Source organism: Rhizopus microsporus, assembly GCF_002708625.1.
Source record: "Rhizopus microsporus ATCC 52813 unplaced genomic scaffold scaffold_25, whole genome shotgun sequence".
NCBI lineage: Eukaryota > Fungi > Mucoromycota > Mucoromycetes > Mucorales > Rhizopodaceae > Rhizopus > Rhizopus microsporus.
Window position 1 is genome coordinate 38,178 of NW_019671940.1, and position 17,819 is coordinate 55,996.

At 40.0% G+C, this 17,819-nt stretch overlaps 10 protein-coding genes across 10 annotated transcripts in view; 6 read left to right on the forward strand and 4 right to left on the reverse strand.

Moving 5' to 3' along the window:
• The window catches only part of RHIMIDRAFT_247874 (uncharacterized protein), a gene marked incomplete at both ends in the record, with an annotated part of 2,219 nt that extends 1,633 nt beyond the window's left edge, over positions 1 to 586 (forward strand). Inside the window, 3 exons of the mRNA XM_023610459.1 lie at positions 42 to 89; positions 133 to 363; positions 418 to 586. Of these exons, the coding sequence (XP_023461952.1) occupies positions 42 to 89; positions 133 to 363; positions 418 to 586 (448 nt within the window). The remainder of the gene's footprint in view (positions 1 to 41; positions 90 to 132; positions 364 to 417) is intronic.
• A 129-nt stretch (positions 587 to 715) lies between these two features.
• RHIMIDRAFT_286463 (adenylosuccinate lyase) lies at positions 716 to 2,218 on the reverse strand (the record flags this gene model as incomplete). The annotated part of the gene is made up of 2 exons (XM_023613383.1): positions 716 to 1,827; positions 1,888 to 2,218. 2 exons carry the CDS (start codon positions 2,216 to 2,218, stop codon positions 716 to 718), a joined length of 1,443 nt encoding a protein of 480 aa, XP_023461953.1.
• Positions 2,219 to 2,771: 553 nt separating this feature from the next.
• On the forward strand, positions 2,772 to 3,743 carry RHIMIDRAFT_187957 (DEAD-domain-containing protein; the record flags this gene model as incomplete). Its single annotated transcript, XM_023605893.1, has 1 exon — positions 2,772 to 3,743. A coding segment is annotated over one exon (972 nt), but the record flags the coding sequence as incomplete, so codon positions are not given.
• Positions 3,744 to 3,840: 97 nt separating this feature from the next.
• RHIMIDRAFT_76690 (ARM repeat-containing protein) lies at positions 3,841 to 7,541 on the reverse strand. Its single transcript, XM_023615666.1, has 12 exons — positions 7,410 to 7,541; positions 7,291 to 7,352; positions 7,133 to 7,222; positions 6,790 to 7,083; positions 5,828 to 6,734; positions 5,475 to 5,773; positions 5,208 to 5,429; positions 4,963 to 5,150; positions 4,537 to 4,917; positions 4,367 to 4,488; positions 4,178 to 4,308; positions 3,841 to 4,123 (listed from the first exon to the last, which is right to left on the reverse strand). Exons 1-12 carry the CDS (start codon positions 7,510 to 7,512, stop codon positions 3,851 to 3,853), a joined length of 3,072 nt encoding a protein of 1,023 aa, XP_023461955.1. The 5' UTR covers positions 7,513 to 7,541; the 3' UTR covers positions 3,841 to 3,850.
• Positions 7,542 to 7,853: 312 nt separating this feature from the next.
• Positions 7,854 to 8,554, forward strand: RHIMIDRAFT_76744 (60S ribosomal protein L37). Its single transcript, XM_023615667.1, has 4 exons — positions 7,854 to 7,920; positions 7,977 to 8,112; positions 8,164 to 8,265; positions 8,327 to 8,554. The coding sequence occupies exons 1-4, from the start codon at positions 7,918 to 7,920 to the stop codon at positions 8,365 to 8,367; spliced, it is 282 nt and encodes a 93-aa protein (XP_023461956.1). The 5' UTR covers positions 7,854 to 7,917; the 3' UTR covers positions 8,368 to 8,554.
• RHIMIDRAFT_241760 (inorganic pyrophosphatase) lies at positions 8,477 to 9,695 on the reverse strand (the record flags this gene model as incomplete). The annotated part of the gene is made up of 7 exons (XM_023609642.1): positions 8,477 to 8,551; positions 8,610 to 8,667; positions 8,724 to 8,937; positions 8,994 to 9,207; positions 9,269 to 9,388; positions 9,449 to 9,564; positions 9,632 to 9,695. 7 exons carry the CDS (start codon positions 9,693 to 9,695, stop codon positions 8,477 to 8,479), a joined length of 861 nt encoding a protein of 286 aa, XP_023461957.1.
• A 658-nt stretch (positions 9,696 to 10,353) lies between these two features.
• Positions 10,354 to 11,372, forward strand: RHIMIDRAFT_269400 (uncharacterized protein). The gene has a single exon (XM_023612131.1). The coding sequence runs from the start codon at positions 10,799 to 10,801 to the stop codon at positions 11,252 to 11,254; it is 456 nt and encodes a 151-aa protein (XP_023461958.1). The 5' UTR covers positions 10,354 to 10,798; the 3' UTR covers positions 11,255 to 11,372.
• A 2,553-nt stretch (positions 11,373 to 13,925) lies between these two features.
• On the forward strand, positions 13,926 to 15,749 carry RHIMIDRAFT_208189 (malate synthase; the record flags this gene model as incomplete). The annotated part of the gene is made up of 4 exons (XM_023607038.1): positions 13,926 to 14,307; positions 14,359 to 14,503; positions 14,569 to 14,739; positions 14,795 to 15,749. The coding sequence occupies 4 exons, from the start codon at positions 13,926 to 13,928 to the stop codon at positions 15,747 to 15,749; spliced, it is 1,653 nt and encodes a 550-aa protein (XP_023461959.1).
• A 506-nt stretch (positions 15,750 to 16,255) lies between these two features.
• RHIMIDRAFT_247881 (uncharacterized protein) lies at positions 16,256 to 17,300 on the forward strand (the record flags this gene model as incomplete). The annotated part of the gene is made up of 2 exons (XM_023610460.1): positions 16,256 to 17,080; positions 17,133 to 17,300. The coding sequence occupies 2 exons, from the start codon at positions 16,256 to 16,258 to the stop codon at positions 17,298 to 17,300; spliced, it is 993 nt and encodes a 330-aa protein (XP_023461960.1).
• A 97-nt stretch (positions 17,301 to 17,397) lies between these two features.
• Positions 17,398 to 17,819, reverse strand: part of RHIMIDRAFT_286467 (DUF1014-domain-containing protein) — a gene marked incomplete at both ends in the record, with an annotated part of 894 nt that continues 472 nt past the window's right edge. Inside the window, one exon of the mRNA XM_023613384.1 lies at positions 17,398 to 17,793. Coding sequence (XP_023461961.1) covers positions 17,398 to 17,793 — 396 coding nt within the window. The remainder of the gene's footprint in view (positions 17,794 to 17,819) is intronic.

The window sequence follows — 17,819 nt, forward strand, 5'->3', positions numbered from 1 at the left end:
TACTCACTTAAAAGATAGCTACTTGCTTTCTCCACAAACAGCCATCCATTCGGGCATAGACATGATGAACGTTCGACTGACATTGATCGGTAGTGATATGGATTGCGATCTAACAGAAATATACGAATTTAGCCATCACTTGAAGCATTCTGGATGCTTACCATTCTTGCAAGGTTACAAGTTAGCTCGTGCCTGGACTTTGGCAGATCTTGGATACTTGGATGAAGCAAGACGATACTATGAGGCAATTGACGAAGCTGTCCGTTCACACATAAAGAGTAGTCCGTACCTGCATCAACCTCTGATCGATCAATTGTCTGCGTTTAAGGCTTACTTGGAAAACGCATCTGGTAGAAAATCAAGGTACGAAAAAAATAATAAATAATAAAAAAATACACATTCTCACATTTGTTCTAGTGTCGATCCTAGTTCTTGGCTAAAACCAAATTTCCAAAAGAGAACACTGACCTCGCTTTGGGGAACCTTGGAAGGAAGCTTTACGAAATTTGTGAGTGGTGAAGAACTTCCTGCGGAAGATGCTGCACCAGCACGAAAATCAACTGAAATCATGGGTCGCTATAACTAAATGAAATATATATGTGTTGTATACTTTATACATAAAAAAGAAAATCAAGAAATACGGGGGGAAACCACGTAGTAGTAATAATAGTAATAATAATAACATTTTGTAATAAAGTGTATTTTTTTTCTTCTCTTAAACTGACAATTCAGCCTTGGATTCCTCCTTGAGTACATCGGCATAAGGAGCCAAGGCAGGCTTGACATGCTTGAGCAAGAAAGAGTCGACTTGTTCGGGAGCACGACCGATGAAGGTAGACGGATCGAGCAAGGCAGGGAGTTCTTCCCAAATAGGCTTAAAGTATTCGGTCTTCTTGACACGCTCAATCAAATCATTTTCACCACCTTCCATCTTGACGACATGAGCAGCTTGATGAGACAAGACACGAATCTGTTCGTGGCATTCTTGACGATCACCGCCCTTCTTGACCATAGCCATAATGATGTTTTCGGTTGCCATGAAAGGAAGTTCTTGCAGAATACGACGTTCAATGACCTTGGGATAGACAACCATGCCCTCACAGACGTTTTGAAGGGTAGTTAATATGATATCGGTCGTCAAGAATGCTTCAGGAAGAGAAATACGACGGTTGGCACTGTCGTCCAAGGTACGCTCGAACCATTGAACGGCACTGGTCTGAAGTGCATCGTTGACAAGGATCATCAAGTGACGGGAAAGGGAACAGATACGTTCGGAACGCATGGGATTACGCTTATAGGCCATGGCAGAGGATCCGATTTGGTCCTTTTCAAAGGGTTCTTCAACTTCCTTTAGATTGGCCAATAAACGGATATCAGTAGCAATCTTATGAGCAGTAGCACCAAAGCCAGAAAGAGGGTGGAGGATGTCAATGTCGATCTTGCGAGAGTATGTTTGACCGCAGACAGGGTAGGCTTCCTTGAAACCGGAGAGTTCGACAACTAACTGGTCCAATTGTTCTACTTTGTCATGATCGCCGTTGAAAAGGGCCATAAAAGAGGCCTGGGTACCCGTAGTTCCTTTGACACCACGTAACTTTAAATCATTACGGGCACGCTCAAAGTTACGCAGATCCCACAATAATTCCTGGATCCACAAGGTAGCACGCTTACCAACAGTAACCAATTGAGCAGGTTGGAAGTGAGTGAAACCTAAGGTAGGTAAGGCACGATACTGTTCAGCAAACTTGGAGAGCTTGTCAATGACATGAACAAGCTTGTTGATAACAATATCATAAGCATCACGTAAGATAATCAAATCACCATTGTCTAATAGCTATTAGACATCTTTTTTCCATTGTTTTTTCTTTTTTTCTTTTTATATTATACCTGTGACATAACAAGAGGTGGCACCCAAATGGATAATGGGGGCAGCTGCAGGAGCAACCAAACCAAAAGCATGAACGTGAGCCATGACATCGTGTCTACGTCTCTTTTCTTCTTCGGCAGCGACCTTGTAATCAATATTATAGATGTTGGCCTTCATTTGTTCAATAGCTTCATCCGTAATATCATTCAAACCGAGTTGCTTTTCAGCAATAGCCAAGTTGAGCCATAGCTTGCGCCAGGTAGAGTAACGCTTGTCTTCGGAGAAGTTGTAGGCCATCTCCTTGGATGCATAACGAGAGACCAAAGGTGATTGATATTTGTCGTGAGACATGGGTTATTTAGATATAAAAAAAAAAAAGAGAAAGAAAAAAAAAGTTATATTCTCTTTGGCTCTCTTTTCTCTATCTCATTCTCTCTCTCTCATCACACATCAAAGTACACCCATTGCTTTTTTTTTTTCTTTTTCCGCAACCTCTGACTCTTACATCTAAGTGGCTTGGACTTTCCAAATTTAACAAAAATCATTGAGAGAGGGGGGTTACATTACAACTGTTATGAATCTGTTTTTATCGTTCGGTACTCGTTTCTTTTCAACCAGTCTACCCCAATGTTCAAAACGTGCAGCACTTCGTAAACCAAATATATCAACATTAACCAAACATCTCAAACCGGACGGACTCAACGGCCGTGAACGTCGAGATCTACTCAGAAACAAGCTAAAAACGACCAAAAAGAGCGGAAGTGGCGGCCCTTACATTCCCGTGAAACGACGGCTGGAAGAGATTGCTCCCATCAAAAAGATCGCTACATCAGAACAATTTGAGGATCTTGAGCTAAGCGAGCCTGTCGTTCAAGCCGTTCGCCAGATCCTTCCTGATTGCCGACCTACCGAGATTCAAGCTTTAGCAATACCTCAACTACTCGATCGTCGTTGTCACCATATCTTGGTTGCCGCAGAAACAGGGTCTGGCAAGACCTTAGCTTATTTACTGCCTACGATCGAACTGCTCAAACAGGATGAAAAGAACATCGACAGACGTCCGTACCGACCGCGTGCCCTTGTGCTCGTGCCGACACGAGAACTGATTCAGCAGGTCGTCAGGACCGCCAAATCACTAAGTCATATCGTCAAGTTACGCGTGGTCGGCATGGAAGGTAAAAATAAGACGCCGCTCGAAGACGGTCCTGTAGACCTAATCGTCTCCACACCGACGTCTATCGCCATCTCACTTCGAAACGGACTGATCTCTCTATCTGACACAAAGTATCTCGTGATTGATGAGGCCGACTCGATGTTTGACAAGGGCTGGGGCGAGGACTGTAAGCAGATTATCCGAAGGATCCGCGAAAAGAACGACGAAAAAGTCATGGTTGTGTCCGCCACGCTACCTCGATCAGTCAACAAGACGCTCGACAAACTATTTCCTCACATGACCAAAATAACCACACCTTCGTTACATCGATCACTACCCAATCTCAAGCAATCTTTTGTCGACCTCGATCGGTTTCAAGGAAACAGACAGCTCGCCTTGCTCGAGATCCTCAAGAAAAACATCAAGGATAAAAAGACACTGATATTCTGCAACACCCGTAAATCCGCCGAACTGCTGCATAAATTTTTAGAGTCGAAGCATCAAAAGACACTTGTTCTCTACAAGGATGCACTAATGGATCGAAAGGAAGCACTCGAACTGTTTGAACAAGATCCCTCTCACAAGATGCTCATCAGTACAGATATTGCGTCCAGAGGCATTGACACTACATTTGTCGACCATGTCATCCTCTTTGACTTTCCTACCTCCGTCATCGACTATCTTCATCGAGTCGGTCGTACGGCAAGAGCAGGGCAAACAGGAAAGGCAACATCTCTGATCGGAAGAAAGGACCGTATGATGGCAGATCGTATAAAGAGAGCTATCCATGAAGCAACAGTCATGACTTAATAAACCTGTTTATTATATTATTAACCAAGGATGTAATTTAAAGTATCCTTTTCTTCTTGGTTTAGCTGACTAGTACAAATCTCGTTGAAATGGTTGATGTTGTGTACATGGCAGTTCCGTAAGAAATCAGTCAAGTACACTTTCATGTCTGTTTGATAAATAGGATCGTTTTTCAGGTCAGGATTATCTTCTTCGTCATCATTATTTTCAATATTGGCCAACATGTCGGACAGATAGTTGATATCATTGCGAGTAGCAAACAGATCATCTTCAACATCCTCCCATTCTGCCGTCTATCAATTAAAAAAGGATCAGCACTTTTTTCTTTGTTACTTGTTTTTTCTTACTTCATCGTCATCGCCAACAGACTCGGCGTCTTCAATAGGATGTTGATCAGCCAGTAACGTGTTGGTTGTATCCGCAATCAAAAGCTTGATAATCTTGGCAGGCACAGGAATTGCTGTATATTGATCAGGGTCTACCATGACAATCATTGTTAATATCGTCCCCCCTTACTCTTTAATATTATGTTTTACTCTTTTTAGCTCTTGAGCGAGTGACAATGCCTCCATTAGGATTGACGACAATCTCACCCTTGACATGAATATTTTGAAGTCTAGGATCATTGGCAAGGAACATCTTGGACAATGCAACAGCACTGGTAGTATCATGAGCACACGTTCTCCCCTATTATTTCTTTGCTTACCTGACTTTCAATGTATAGTAACCAGAGAAACTGTCATAGTTATCACACCAAGTAGTCATCAAGATCTCTAATCCGCTCTTTCCGCTAATTTGTATATTACACAGGTAGTTGAATACAGTCTCTTGTTGAGAGATGATCAAGTGTGCAAAGATCATGACAAGGGATTGAATAAATGGCTGGGAGTCTGTATTCATCAAACGGCCGAGTACGGCAGTCAAGACATCAGGCAAGACAGGAGCTATACTGTTACCAGCCTTTTGAATCAAGGTCACAATAAGATCACCTACAAAGAGAGCATCCGAGTCGGAGCCAGTGGGTTCAAGCAATCGAGCAATAAAGTGCATAATATAATCCAGAGCTGATTTACCAGAACCGTCATGCCTAGAAAACTGTATAAGTATATGATGTAACATCAATATTTCTTACCATTGCAGTAAATGTTCACAGTCTTTACTAATCAACTTCTTCAGGCACTCTTGTGCACTTTGATGTACATCGATATCATGCACGTTCCAGACCAATTGCATCAATTCAGGAAACATTTGTTCAGTAAACTCTCTGGGCAAAGGAGATGGTCCAAATGCGGTCATGGCCGTCAATAAATCAATAGCAGACTACCAAAACAGTAAGAGTGAGCCCAAAAAAAAAAAAGAAAAAAAAAAAGAACTTACTGCTTGGACAACAGGGTCGGTGTTGGGTGTGGTAAAGACTTGTCGAATGAATGGAAGCGCTGTTTGGCACAAAGCAGCATAATAGAAACTGTTTTTTGCCAACTCTTCAAACAAATCAAGAATATAGCTGGTGATAATAGAGTCAGAAGCATACTTTTGCCATACTTGCAAAATGGCAGGTGTCAGAATTTGATCGTATTTAGCTGTTACTTCTTGATTGATCTATAATACTATAAGAAACCGAATGCACATGCACAGCTATATTACCTTGATAGCAGAACCCAATGTATCGAGCAGAAGCATCAATGATTCTTCTGTGGCATTAGACAATAGTAAGCATGTGCCTTCCATAATTTGAACTTGATAGTTGGAAATGTACACTGCGTTCAAGTATTTACAATAGTTGTTCAACGCTCTTAAAGCTGAAATCTTGACAGGGATTCCGCTGGTAGGCGACTGCAGAGCATGAACCGCCACAGACACGTATTGACTTGCCATCTCGGTTGGTAAAACCTTGGCAAATTCAGAGGCAAATACAAAAGCACGGCCCTGTAAGAAAGGATATTCTAAATAAGGGCTGTTAACACTTTTTGTTTGTTTATTATTATTATTATTATTACCTGAGGCCTTCATGTCTTCGAGTACGACATGGTCAAATAAACTCTTGAGATCGAACTGAACATTCTTGGCAGGATCAGCCAGGGCATCGGTCAGTTCTTCAGAAAGACGGCCGACGGCCAATAAGCAAGACTCTTGAATCTTCCACCAATCACCGTTTCCAGCCGCTCTGACTTCATTGGATTCTGCAATATGTCTTTGCACGGCTACCGTCAGGGCACGGAAGAAAGGAACCGGGAAGGCTTCTTGTAAGGATAAGAGTACATCGATGGAGGCAACACGAGCGTTGAATGTGTAAGTACCGTCCTCTTCGTCCGCAACGTATTGGTTGGCATCCATGGACCACATCTCGACCTGTTCCTGGGTGATCTGCATATAGATGATGTAAACGTAAAGCAACTGTTCAAAGAACGGTGTCGTCGTACCGTCCTTGATAAAGAGTTCTCGAACCGTCTTTTTATTGCATGCACCAGCTACAAAGTCAAACAGGGCATACAGTAGGTTCTGGAATCCAATCTCGTTACCGTCCGAGTCAGCAAAGGTCTCACCAATCTCTCCAGAATCACTGATAAATTCGGCAACATATCGTTCCTTTAAGCTGTATAATTCTGTCCAGATGGGTTCAAACAGCTTAGGCAAGTTGGCAGAGATGTATTTAGGAAATTCGGCGCTGATGCTGCAGATACACTTGACCACTTTCATCTTTAGTCCGTATTCCTCTGTTGCTCTCTTGGGATCGTCTTGAACGTGATGGTTTAAAATGACGACATAGGCTTCAAGCCATTGAGGGATAATAGGCGCGATAAATTGGTCAGCTAGTGTAGGATTCTCTGCACGCAAGGTTGATAACATCTCGACACAACTGGTAAATATATCAACGGCTCTTCCTCTTGTGCTGAATGAATAAGCCTAAAGAATAAAAAATTAACTCAAGTCATTTTCCCTTCTTGCTTTTGTTCTATACGTTATCAGATGTCAAAATACGAAACATTTCGGGAATCAAGACAGGTCCAATTTGAGGCAGCTGTTGAATACTGATATCTTTCTTGACCATTTCCAACAAAACATGCATTGCGCCATGAACGCTATCTGTATTACTTCCTTTTAAATAATTCAACAAGATATCAAACAACTGTGGCCAGTCTTCGGGAAAATCGTCATGGGCGATCTTTGATACAACATAGGCACTGACAACTCGAATTTTTGATTCTGGATCCTGAAGGCCGGTAATAATGATTTCTCGAACAGCAGCCTTGGCCTATAATACAAAGGGTGTCAGTTATCCTTTTTTGTATTGTTGTGTCTACCTCTGGAGGAGCCTCAGGTCCGATAAACTTGTCGTCGTTCTTTGACGACCAATGTGTTGTAACATAGCTCTTGAGTGTAACTGCAGCCAAGTAAAATAAGGTTAAGGACAATAGCAATATGAGTCAAAAGTTAGCATTAAATATAATAAAAAGGATATTTGACGTTGAGGTACTGGGAACTGCTGAGACACGGTCAGCTTGGCTAAACTGATAGGGAACTCTAAACACATAAGAGGTGTCAACATAAGCAAGAGTTAATCAATACGGCAATGTGTACCAGGCTGAACAGCAAGCTCTTTCAATTGATTTTCAGCTGCTTGTCGAATCGCTCCATCAGGATTAGCTACTCTCAACAATGTTTCATATACTGCATTATCCATTTTTTTTTTACTGCGTGAGCGCGTTGTTGTATAAATAAACACGAAAAAAAGAGAAATTAAAAATTGAGAATTACACAAAAATATATATGGAAATAACGCTCTCTTTCTCTTTTGTCTTCTTTTACTCTAAAGCTTGTATGCAGTAGCATGAGTTACCTATATTCTCTTTCTCTCTTTCTCTCTTTCTCTCTCTTTCCTCCTTTTATTTTTCAGTTATATCTTTTTACTTGTAAGGCTTCCCTATTTGAAATTTATGTGGCTTAGCTTTCATCATCTGGGGTGAACGAAGGGACATGTGTCCTGGGGTAACTCCATGTGTGTGTATGGAATCGTTTTCTTGAAGGATGAGGGGGGCGGCAGTCAACATACTCTCCCTTCCTACACGCGGTAATTTTTTAATCAGCAATGGTAATCAACGGATGGTTGGATGGATGGATGGATGGATGATTAACATTATGATATAGACTAAAGGTACCAGCTCCTTCGGTAAACGCCACACCAAGACCCACACCCTCTGCAGACGTTGTGGTAACCGTGCTTTCCACAAGCAAAAGAAGACATGTGCTCAATGTGGATATCCTTCTGCCAAGATTAGATCCTGTAAACAATCAAAGAAAAGAAATAGACATCATTAACTAATCATCTCATTAGTCAACTGGTCCGAAAAGGGCAAGAGAAGAAAGACCACTGGTACCGGTCGCATGTCCCACTTGAAGGAGGTCCATCGTCGTTTCAAGAACGGTTTCCGTGAAGGTAATTTAAAGTGTATATATACACAAACTTCTCCCAATGCTAATTCGGCTTTCACAATAAGGTACTCAAGCCAAGAAGCAAACTGCTGCTGCTACTGCTTAAATACGACACAGTATCACTCACACATAAACACGCGCGTCTTTTTATAATAAAAACAAGCATATTTAAACTTGATTTTTATTTTCACACAACAAAACCATAAAAAACACATTTACAAGTTGTGACCAGAGATGAAGAACCACTTGTCAATAGAAGGATCAATAGGTGCAGCAGGTTGAGGGGCGGCCTATGAAAGAACGATTTGTAAGAGCTGAATTTGATGTGACATCACTAGATATACTTACAGCAGGGATGTCAACAGAGTCGGCCTTGTAAGGAGAGCCTTCAACAGAAGTGTTGGTACTATATATGTAATATGAGAAAATATGAATATAGTTTGTCTTTTTCTAAACACTTACGCATCAATATCCTTCTTGTCGGCACTGCCGTTGATCAATTGTTTCCAAGCTTCGTGGGTTTCAAAGACAACATCAGTAGCGTACTTTTTGTTTTTGGCTTCACCACTGAAAGCAAAGACGTTTTCAGGCTTGCCATCAGGAATCTTGTAAATACGGAACCATTCGTTAGTAGCACGAATGAGACCAGGGAGATGCTTTTCGACATCTTCAATATCTATAAAACGTGTCACTCTCTCCCCTTTCTTTTTTCTTTTCCCTACAACAACTTACCGTTCAGCTTGGAAGCCAATGGGTCATTGATATCAATGGCAATGACTTTCCAGTCAGTTTCACCTTCATCTAAGAGAGCCATGACACCCAAAATTTTGACTTGCTTAATTTGACCAACATGAGCAACTTGCTCACCAATTTCAATGACATCAATGGGGTCATTATCACCACGAGCCTTGGTTTCAGGGTGAGAGTGGTTAGGGTCTTCCCAAGTCTATGACATATACACGCATATTACAAAACTATCTAATGAATCATATAATTATTATTATTACCTGAGGAAAAGCACCATAGTTCCAAATGTAACCCTTGTGAGGGAAGCAGTTACGGACATATCTAAGCTTACCCTTCTTGGTATCTTGAATGATGGGGTTCATGGCAATTTCCTTGCTGATCTATGTGTTAAGAAAATTTTTGATTAATAGTAGGAACACGCGATTTAACTGTCAACTTACTTCAAGCTTGGCATTGGACCAACGAGGAATTTCAACAACCATGTTAAAGATGGTCTTTTCTTCATTAGCAAAGAGAGGAATGTCGTGGAAAGGAGAGACAGGGACACCGTTCTTTTCTGTACATGTGTTTTTATGATGAGTTTATATTTTGGGTATTGTTTTATATAAATATATTCATTTTACCAAAGTAAAGACGATATTCAAGAGTGTTTGCAGCACTAACTTGACGAGTGGTAATATCAGCCATCTTTAAGTTTTAGATGAATAAAAGAAAAAAAGAAGTGAGAAAAAATAATAGGCAGATTAATGGCTAAAAATTGCGCCACGATCTCATTATTTTTGGTAATTGGCTGATTTATCTAAGCACACCCATATTTACATCCCATCATCAATGTTGTGTAACAAACATTGAATTGTCAAAAATTACAGTTTTTAAGAATCTACTACTCGCTCGCTATCCGATCATCCATTTCAAAAGACACCACTTGCTGATGTGATAAAAAAAGATTCAAGAAATGAGACAATGGGAACCTATATTATGAAGATGGCACTCATATAATATATGGAAAAGCAAGTTTTGGTATGCCAAAATGCTCAACCGCGCGTTAATTGTGCTTTTGAGAGCGCATTTAGCTCCAAAACATGAACAAAAGAAAATAGAAGGGCCATATACATTGTAGCGTACCATAACCAGCTATACTGTTCAAACACGCGATACGACTGACGTGTTTGTTACGAATTGTTTTAATACTTGTAATCTTAGAGTAGAGCATATGTTTCTCTATTACATTAGATGATAAATAATATTAACATTAATTCCCCTGTAAAGCTCATATTGACTTGCCATATTCCTTCTCTTTTTTAATAAAGAATCTAACTCGCATTATATCGACGTAATTGACCATCTCAAATCATAAACTAACAGTGACCAGTGCTGATCAAGAAGTGTCTTTGGACATAGAAGCTAATATAAATCCCCGCTGTGGTTCAGGAGCTAATAGCATTGGAGGAATGAATGCATCGAACAGACAATAGATGTTACTAGGTAACGATGAATATTAAAGCAATTTGATAAAACTGCTGCTGCCAAGCATTCCAAAAGCGCATCTTCGGACATTACAGCAACAGAGTCGTTTGCCTGTGTGCTAATGGCAAATTTCTTAATGCCACGTCTGCCACCTGGTAACAAACAGCAGTATATTTTTCATTAGTTTCCGGTTTTTTTTTTATAGCTCTTATTTGCCTCATGCACATTATTGTCTAATACGTAAGAAGGCAAACTTTAAATGTTTGATAAGGTTTTTGACTAAAGGACTCACGCTAAATAGATAAACATCACTGTACGTGTATATGCTTTTTAATGGTTTGGACAACTTACGAGGCCCAAATAGGAAGCAAGACGCTGCTTTTGTGAGCTTGATTCGAACTGATGACTTCACCGCAGATGTTGTTATTGTAAACAGTGTGAAGACAGGCACTGATGAACATATCTATTATTCTGAGCAAAATATTGGCTGTTCGCTGTTGGATAACGTTATGGCAAGTGAGGGCTTAAAAGGTCTTTCTCTTTGCACAATAAACAAGTATTTTATGCTTCCTATGGTAAAGATAAAGGCTCTCATCAAGTTAGGAGATGCTCCACAAAAGAATATTATACCTATACCGGCTCTAAGAGGTATGAAAAAGAGAGAAAGGGAAGGGATGTCTAATGAAAGCATAAAAGATGCCTTTCTTAATATTTCAACAGCCAAAATAGTTCATACTTTAAAATATATATCAAAAGCTAGTTCTACAGGAATGAGTTGAATGTAAAAGAGTAACTCAAGAAGCTTTGTAGTAAAAGGCTTTTTTATATGATACAACAATACTTTCATAAACCTCAAATAAACTTACTTTAAGCGACATTTAATAAATCCAAAATGAAGCACGTCTTCATATCACATGAATACTCTTTTTACACATGAAGAGGAAGCAAGTGTTTATATAGTGAACTCCGCTTCATGCAGTCAATGATGAAAATAAGCTTTTCGTATCACAAACATTACGTAGACTCTTTTCATGGCCCTATGTATCAGGTGTATGTTTATAGATCATATAATCTCTCGATTCCATGTAATAGACAAATTTCATACCATAATCCCATTTACTTGTCCTTCTTTCTATTCAACAATAAAGGCTGTCAGCTGATACTTCACTGTTTTATTCAACGTAAAAAACCACACAAAGCATTCAATATTAGCATTAAAAACAAAAACCCTTGGCAACCAAAGACGTATACAAAAGACAAATTGTACTAGCATTTGAAAAGAGGTACAGAAGCAAACAAAAATAAGTTCAATGACAAATCCAGCTTATTATCATCGTTATGTGAGTGACTATCCAGAACCAAGGACATCGGTGGTATATAAACCAAGTGTATCCACCCGACAGCCCTATCGGACCTAGAGCTTTTGAAAAAAAAAAAAAAAAAAAAAACTCGTGTCAATGAAGGAAATATATTAGGAAATGGTCTTCATGACAGATCTATTTGACCACTAGGTCTTAACGTTGTTTTCTACTTGGTTGTGGAATGGCTTTTGTTATCATCCTTTTTTTATATAATCCAATACAGCCTAGAATGACCTTTTTCTGCTCATTGAAAAGACGTGGTCGACCCATCTTTTGACGTCTTTAAAATGCGTTATACACTCTTTCCGGAAAGTAAATTCGCCTGTGATCGAAAATAAATGCATCCAATGGCGAGAACAAAATTCATGCTGTACGAAATGTAAATTCGTCGTCGCCAAGAATATTTTCCTAGTATCAGCCTTGTTGGAGTTGAAATTAGCTTACTATTAGAAATAGCCCTCTTTAATCTCTGTAAAAGTTTAAATTCTTTATTCGGTTTTTCCATAAAATCAGAAGAACATGTAGTCATATTTGGCAATGCATATTCTTGAACAATCACCACGTAGATATCTCCTATTTGATATGATTTCTTTGTTCCGGGTACTTGATCCTGAAACCTGTTTGAAAAAGAAAAACATATAAAAACCCATTTTAATTGAGTCCTTTTTTTGCTTCTTTACAGCAGTTATCAAATGTCCCTCTGAGTGTTCAAAGATTCACCAATCAAAACTAGCTTGTCCCGCCCTCTTTGCTCTCTGGCGTATATTTAGGACATTCCTCAATAGTCTCTTCTGATGCTCTGGGTTCTCTCAGTCCTCCGTTCCTTTTTTTTTTTTTTTTTTTATAAAATCCTGGGTAGTTATCGCTACCCTCCCCAGAATGCACCTTGGTGGTAAGTAAAACTAATATTAGAATATATGCTCTAATACTAATATACTTTTTCTCTCTTTTGACTTGATGTCGTTTTATTCAAACATATTTTTCTTTGTCGTCTTTTTACGTAAATAATTTTTCTATTTTGCGACAATGTTTTATAAAATTAACGTCAATAATTAACAAAAGTACAGTAAAAATCGCTCTCTGGTAATCGCCCATCTTTGCAGTCGCACAAACATGTATTCTAACTGTTTTGCAGCAGCAATAGCACTCATTTTTTAAAAGATCTCACTTTATCCTAATTGGTGTATTGGTGTAATTACGCTTGGCCAATGTTTTCAAGACGATACTATTTCGCACTAACGACGTAATCCATAGACAGCAGTTCATCCTTTTCCATATTTATACAGACAAAAGGATTTTGGTGTAATTGTAGCAAAAAGAGAAAAGTCTGTGAATCATCCTGGTTTATATACCCAAGTCTTGTGTGACGGTACATCCAGTGTGATATCTGATGTATTATCGTGTCGGTATTATTTCTGGAACTCTCGCGGCATTCACACTCTTGTGATATCATTTCACACTTGATGTGTCTTTATACTTTCTGAAAAGACGCTCTATAAACATTCCTCTTCTTTGAGCTATCCAGATTAAGAGCGATGTAATAAAGACATCACGTGTCCATAATCGTCTTTTATAAATAAATAAATGTACTTTTTTTCATGGCCCTTATGCAATCTTACATTTCAATAAAATTGGTCATCACAAATCATCGGGATTTGAAATGAGGTCAATAGCAGTTACAACTTGACAATTATACCCTATGTATTTTTTTTATAAGGAGGCAAAGAAGGACGAAGAAGGGGAGGAGGGACAAGGTCGGCTTTAGAATATTCCCTTTTTAAATTGAAAGGTAAAAGAAGGTAAGGGAAAGTTTGACCCTTAAATGCAACTTCACATACTTTACCTCCCTAAGAAAACCTTTATCCATGCTCTTCCGCTTTTTCACCTTTAATTCATGTGAATGTGTTAAAAGTGACATGTGATAACGTCTTGTTTTCCAAAGGGTTTTTTGTTTGACTCGGTGGAATAACAGTCACTTGAGAAAAATATGAGAACAAAGATAATGATGATGTGTAGTAAGCACATTTATATAAATTTAGATCCTTTCTCTCTCTCTATTTCTCTCTTTTTTTTCTTTCTTTAATTCAAAATGTCTGTCGCCGCAAGATCCGCAAGTTTATTAAAGTCCACTGTTCCTGGTGTAGCCATCTTGGCACCTGTCACTGCTGCTGAAACCGAAATCCTTTCTCCTCAAGCATTACAATTTGTCGCTACCCTTCATCGTATTTTCAATCCTACCCGAAAGACACTCTTACAAAAACGTGCTCTTCGTCAACAAGAACTTGACCGTGGTGTCCTTCCTGATTTCTTACCTGAAACAGCTTATATTCGTAACGATCCTAACTGGCGTGCTGCTCCACCTGCTCCTGGTCTTCAAGACCGTCGTGTGGAAATCACTGGTCCTGTTGACCGCAAGATGATCATCAACGCTTTGAACTCGGGAGCTTATACATTCATGGCTGACTTCGAAGGTAATATTTATTACCCATTTATATATTCTTGTATTCACTTTTTAAATATAGACTCAAGTGCACCCACATGGGAAAACATGATCAGTGGTCAAGTCAACTTGCGCGACGCTGTTCGTGAATCGATTTCCTTTGCTAATCCTAACGGCAAGAAATACGAGCTTCGTAAGGATGGCAAGCTGGCTACACTCATTGTTAGGTAACAACAAACCATTACTCCTTTTGGGAATGTTTCGGACTAACTTGTGTATTTTATATATGCAGACCTAGAGGATGGCACATGGTTGAAAAGCATGTCATTGTCGATGGTGAACCTTGTTCTGCCTCCATTTTTGATTTCGCTCTCTACTTCTTCCACAACGCCAAAGAACTCATCAAACGCGGTAAAGGCCCTTACTTTTACTTGCCCAAGATGGAATCTCATTTGGAAGCCAGGTAGGAAAAGAAAAAAAAAAAAGAGAATGAAACTGATGGACTTTTTGTGAGATAGATTATGGAATGACATCTTTAATGTAGCTCAAGACATGATCAACATTCCCCGAGGCACCATTCGCGGTACCGTCTTAATTGAAACGATCCTTGCTGCCTTTGAAATGGACGAGATCATTTACGAATTACGCGAACACTCATCTGGTCTTAACTGTGGACGATGGGACTATATCTTTTCATTCATCAAGAAGCTTCGTCAGCACCCTGAATACGTCTTACCCGACCGTTCTGCTGTGACTATGACTGTCCCTTTCATGGATGCCTATGTCCGTTTATTGATCCAGACATGTCACAAGCGTGGTGTCCATGCTATGGGAGGCATGGCTGCTCAAATCCCCATCAAGGACGATGCTAAGGCAAACGAAGCTGCCATGACCAAGGTCCGTACTGACAAGTTAAGAGAAGTCACTGCTGGTCATGACGGTACCTGGGTCGCTCACCCTGCTCTCGTCAAGATTGCCCTCGACATCTTTAATGAACACATGCCTCAACCTAATCAAATCCATGTCCGCCGTGAAGACGTCCAAGTGTCCAGCCTTGACTTACTCAATGTCAACTTCAAGGGCGCCATCACCGAGAAGGGTATTCGTGACAACATTCAAGTCGGTTTGGCTTATATGGAATCTTGGTTACGAGGCACCGGCTGTGTGCCCATCATGAATCTCATGGAAGACGCTGCTACAGCCGAAATCTCACGTTCTCAACTCTGGCAATGGGCTCGTCATAAGGCTCGTACGTCTGACGGCAAGGTCATCACAGGCGATTATCTCTTAAAGATCCTCGATGAAGAAACAGACAAGATCAAGAAGAACTTAGGTCCTAAATATGCTTCATCCAAGTACGAAGCTGCCAAGCGTATCTTTGCTACTAATGTCACAGGCGAGCGTTATGATGATTTCCTGACGACCATGCTCTATGATGATATCGTCACGATCGCTCCTTCTGCTAAATTATAAATAATCACATCCATTTACATATATTTAATTGAGAAAGGTCCACTTTATGCAACACTTGCGCATTTATATATATATATTGACAACATTTTGTAACAAATAAAAAAATCTTTATATTGAATGTAACACACCGTCCTACCTCTAAATTATCCCTAATTAGCTATATTTTCCTCTTTTCTGTTCTTTTCTCTCTTTTCACCATGAAAGGAACACGACTCTTGGTTGGAGCGATTCGATGGAGCCTGTATGCTTATCTGATAGGCGCTTTCATCTATTCAACCCTTTATCTTGTTACCTTTGGCTGGCATTCCAAGAGCACACAAACAATAAAACAGACAACGACGATAAGTCAACTAGGCACCAAATACAATTCATCTCAATTAGTCTCTTGGAAGAATGATCAAGGTTTATTTTAACGATTTTTTTTTGGGTTCATATTGACTTTCGTAGGCGTAGTGGAGCACACGATACCAGAACAACAATTGCTGAGCAAAGTGTTTTCTGATGCCATGGGACCAGGCAAAGTGATTCCTTATTATTTTAAAGCAACCGATACATTTGACTCTGAAGATATTTCTATTGCCACCTTGGTCACTCACAACCGGTTCCCTGTGCTCAGTCGACTGGCCACACGATACAAGGGACCGATCTCGGCAGCGATTCATGTGAATGATGACCACGAGAAACATACCATCCTCAATGACCTTCACAGCATGTACCAAGCCAATCCGGACATGGCCCGATTCGTAGACATTCATCTCATCGTCGACAAGTTTGATCGACAGTTCAACATGTGGCGTAACGCGGCCAAACTGTTTGCACGTACTGAATACATCATGATGCTCGACGTCGATTTTCACTTGTGCACCGATTTCAGACAGTCTCTCAAACGACACACAGAGGTCATGGACAAGTTGAGACAGGGTAAGGGCGCAGTCGTGATTCCCGCTTTTGAATTCATCGTGGAGCAGGACGGAGAGGATTGGAGGACGTTTCCGACGGAAAAGAACGATCTGATGACAATTGTGCAGCAAGGTAAGATCGATATGTTCCATCTCGGTTGGACAAGAGGACATGGATCGACCAATTACTCGAAATGGTATGAGTCATCGCAACCCTATAAAGTGACAGACTACAATTATTCATATGAGCCCTATGTGATCTACAAGAAGGAAGGATCGCCCTGGTGCGATGAACGGTTTATTGGGTACGGCGCGAACAAGGCAGCATGTTTGTATGAGATTTATTTGGCGGGTATTGATTATTGGGTGTTGCCAGATGATTTCTTGATTCATCAGACTCATCATTATCCAGAAGATACGCGTGCAAAAGAGGTAAATGATAGAGAGAATCGGTTTTCCCCCATTTTATTCATCCTTTTCATAGCGTAAATATAATAAGAAGTTGTATGATTATTATCGAGAAGAGGCCTGTCTTCGCTACTCACGGTTAATGATCTCAGCCGGTCTGTGGGAAACGTCAGAGGCAGATAACCTCAAACGAGAATGTAACAAGATTAAAGGGTTCAAAGAGATCGTTGGTCGTGTCTTGTAAAAAAGAAAATGATTTTTATTTATAATGTAACAAACAATCAATAATAAAACTTATAATACACGAAGAAGAGAGGGGGATATATATTTTCTTTTTTAAACTAATTTATACGTAGACGACCTTCGATCTCCTTGTTTTTATTTTCCTTCAAGGCCTTGGCATCATCTTGAGTAGCATTGTATTGCAACACGTTAGCTTGATTAAATGGATTCTCGGGGGATTTTTGGAAAGCTTTGTAAATCAATTCCTTCAACTGACTCTGACGCAATCCAGGATTATCACGCTTAAAGTTGGGCATCTCACGTTCCTCAAATGCCATCAAGGCAGCCTTGAATCGACGCTCAGGATGTCTTTCAATATCCTTGGCCTTGACAGAAGAATCATTCAGTGACAAGAGATCCAAAGCGTCATCAATACCAGTCGCAGAGAATTCAGGAATCACTCGGCGCGATTGACCAGCAGCTTCCACCTTGGCACTCTTTTGTGCTGCTTTTTTCTACATGAAACAGCATTAGACTCTAG

What these genes read in the sequence shown, in the direction of transcription:
- RHIMIDRAFT_76690 (XM_023615666.1), bottom strand. Translation starts at nt 7,512, where the DNA reads ATGGATAATGCAGTATATGAAACATTGTTGAGAGTAGCTAATCCTGAT. An exon ending in CATTGGGTTCTGCTATCAAG is followed by an intron (nt 5,430 to 5,474) that starts GTAATATAGCTG and finishes ATAGTATTATAG; the next exon opens with ATCAATCAAGAAGTAACAGC. An exon ending in CTGTTGGCGATGACGATGAA is followed by an intron (nt 4,124 to 4,177) that starts GTAAGAAAAAAC and finishes TTTAATTGATAG; the next exon opens with ACGGCAGAATGGGAGGATGT.
- RHIMIDRAFT_76744 (XM_023615667.1), top strand. An exon ending in TTCTGCCAAGATTAGATCCT is followed by an intron (nt 8,113 to 8,163) that starts GTAAACAATCAA and finishes TCATCTCATTAG; the next exon opens with TCAACTGGTCCGAAAAGGGC. An exon ending in CAAGAACGGTTTCCGTGAAG is followed by an intron (nt 8,266 to 8,326) that starts GTAATTTAAAGT and finishes TTTCACAATAAG; the next exon opens with GTACTCAAGCCAAGAAGCAA.
- RHIMIDRAFT_269400 (XM_023612131.1), top strand. Translation starts at nt 10,799, where the DNA reads ATGCTTTTTAATGGTTTGGACAACTTACGAGGCCCAAATAGGAAGCAA.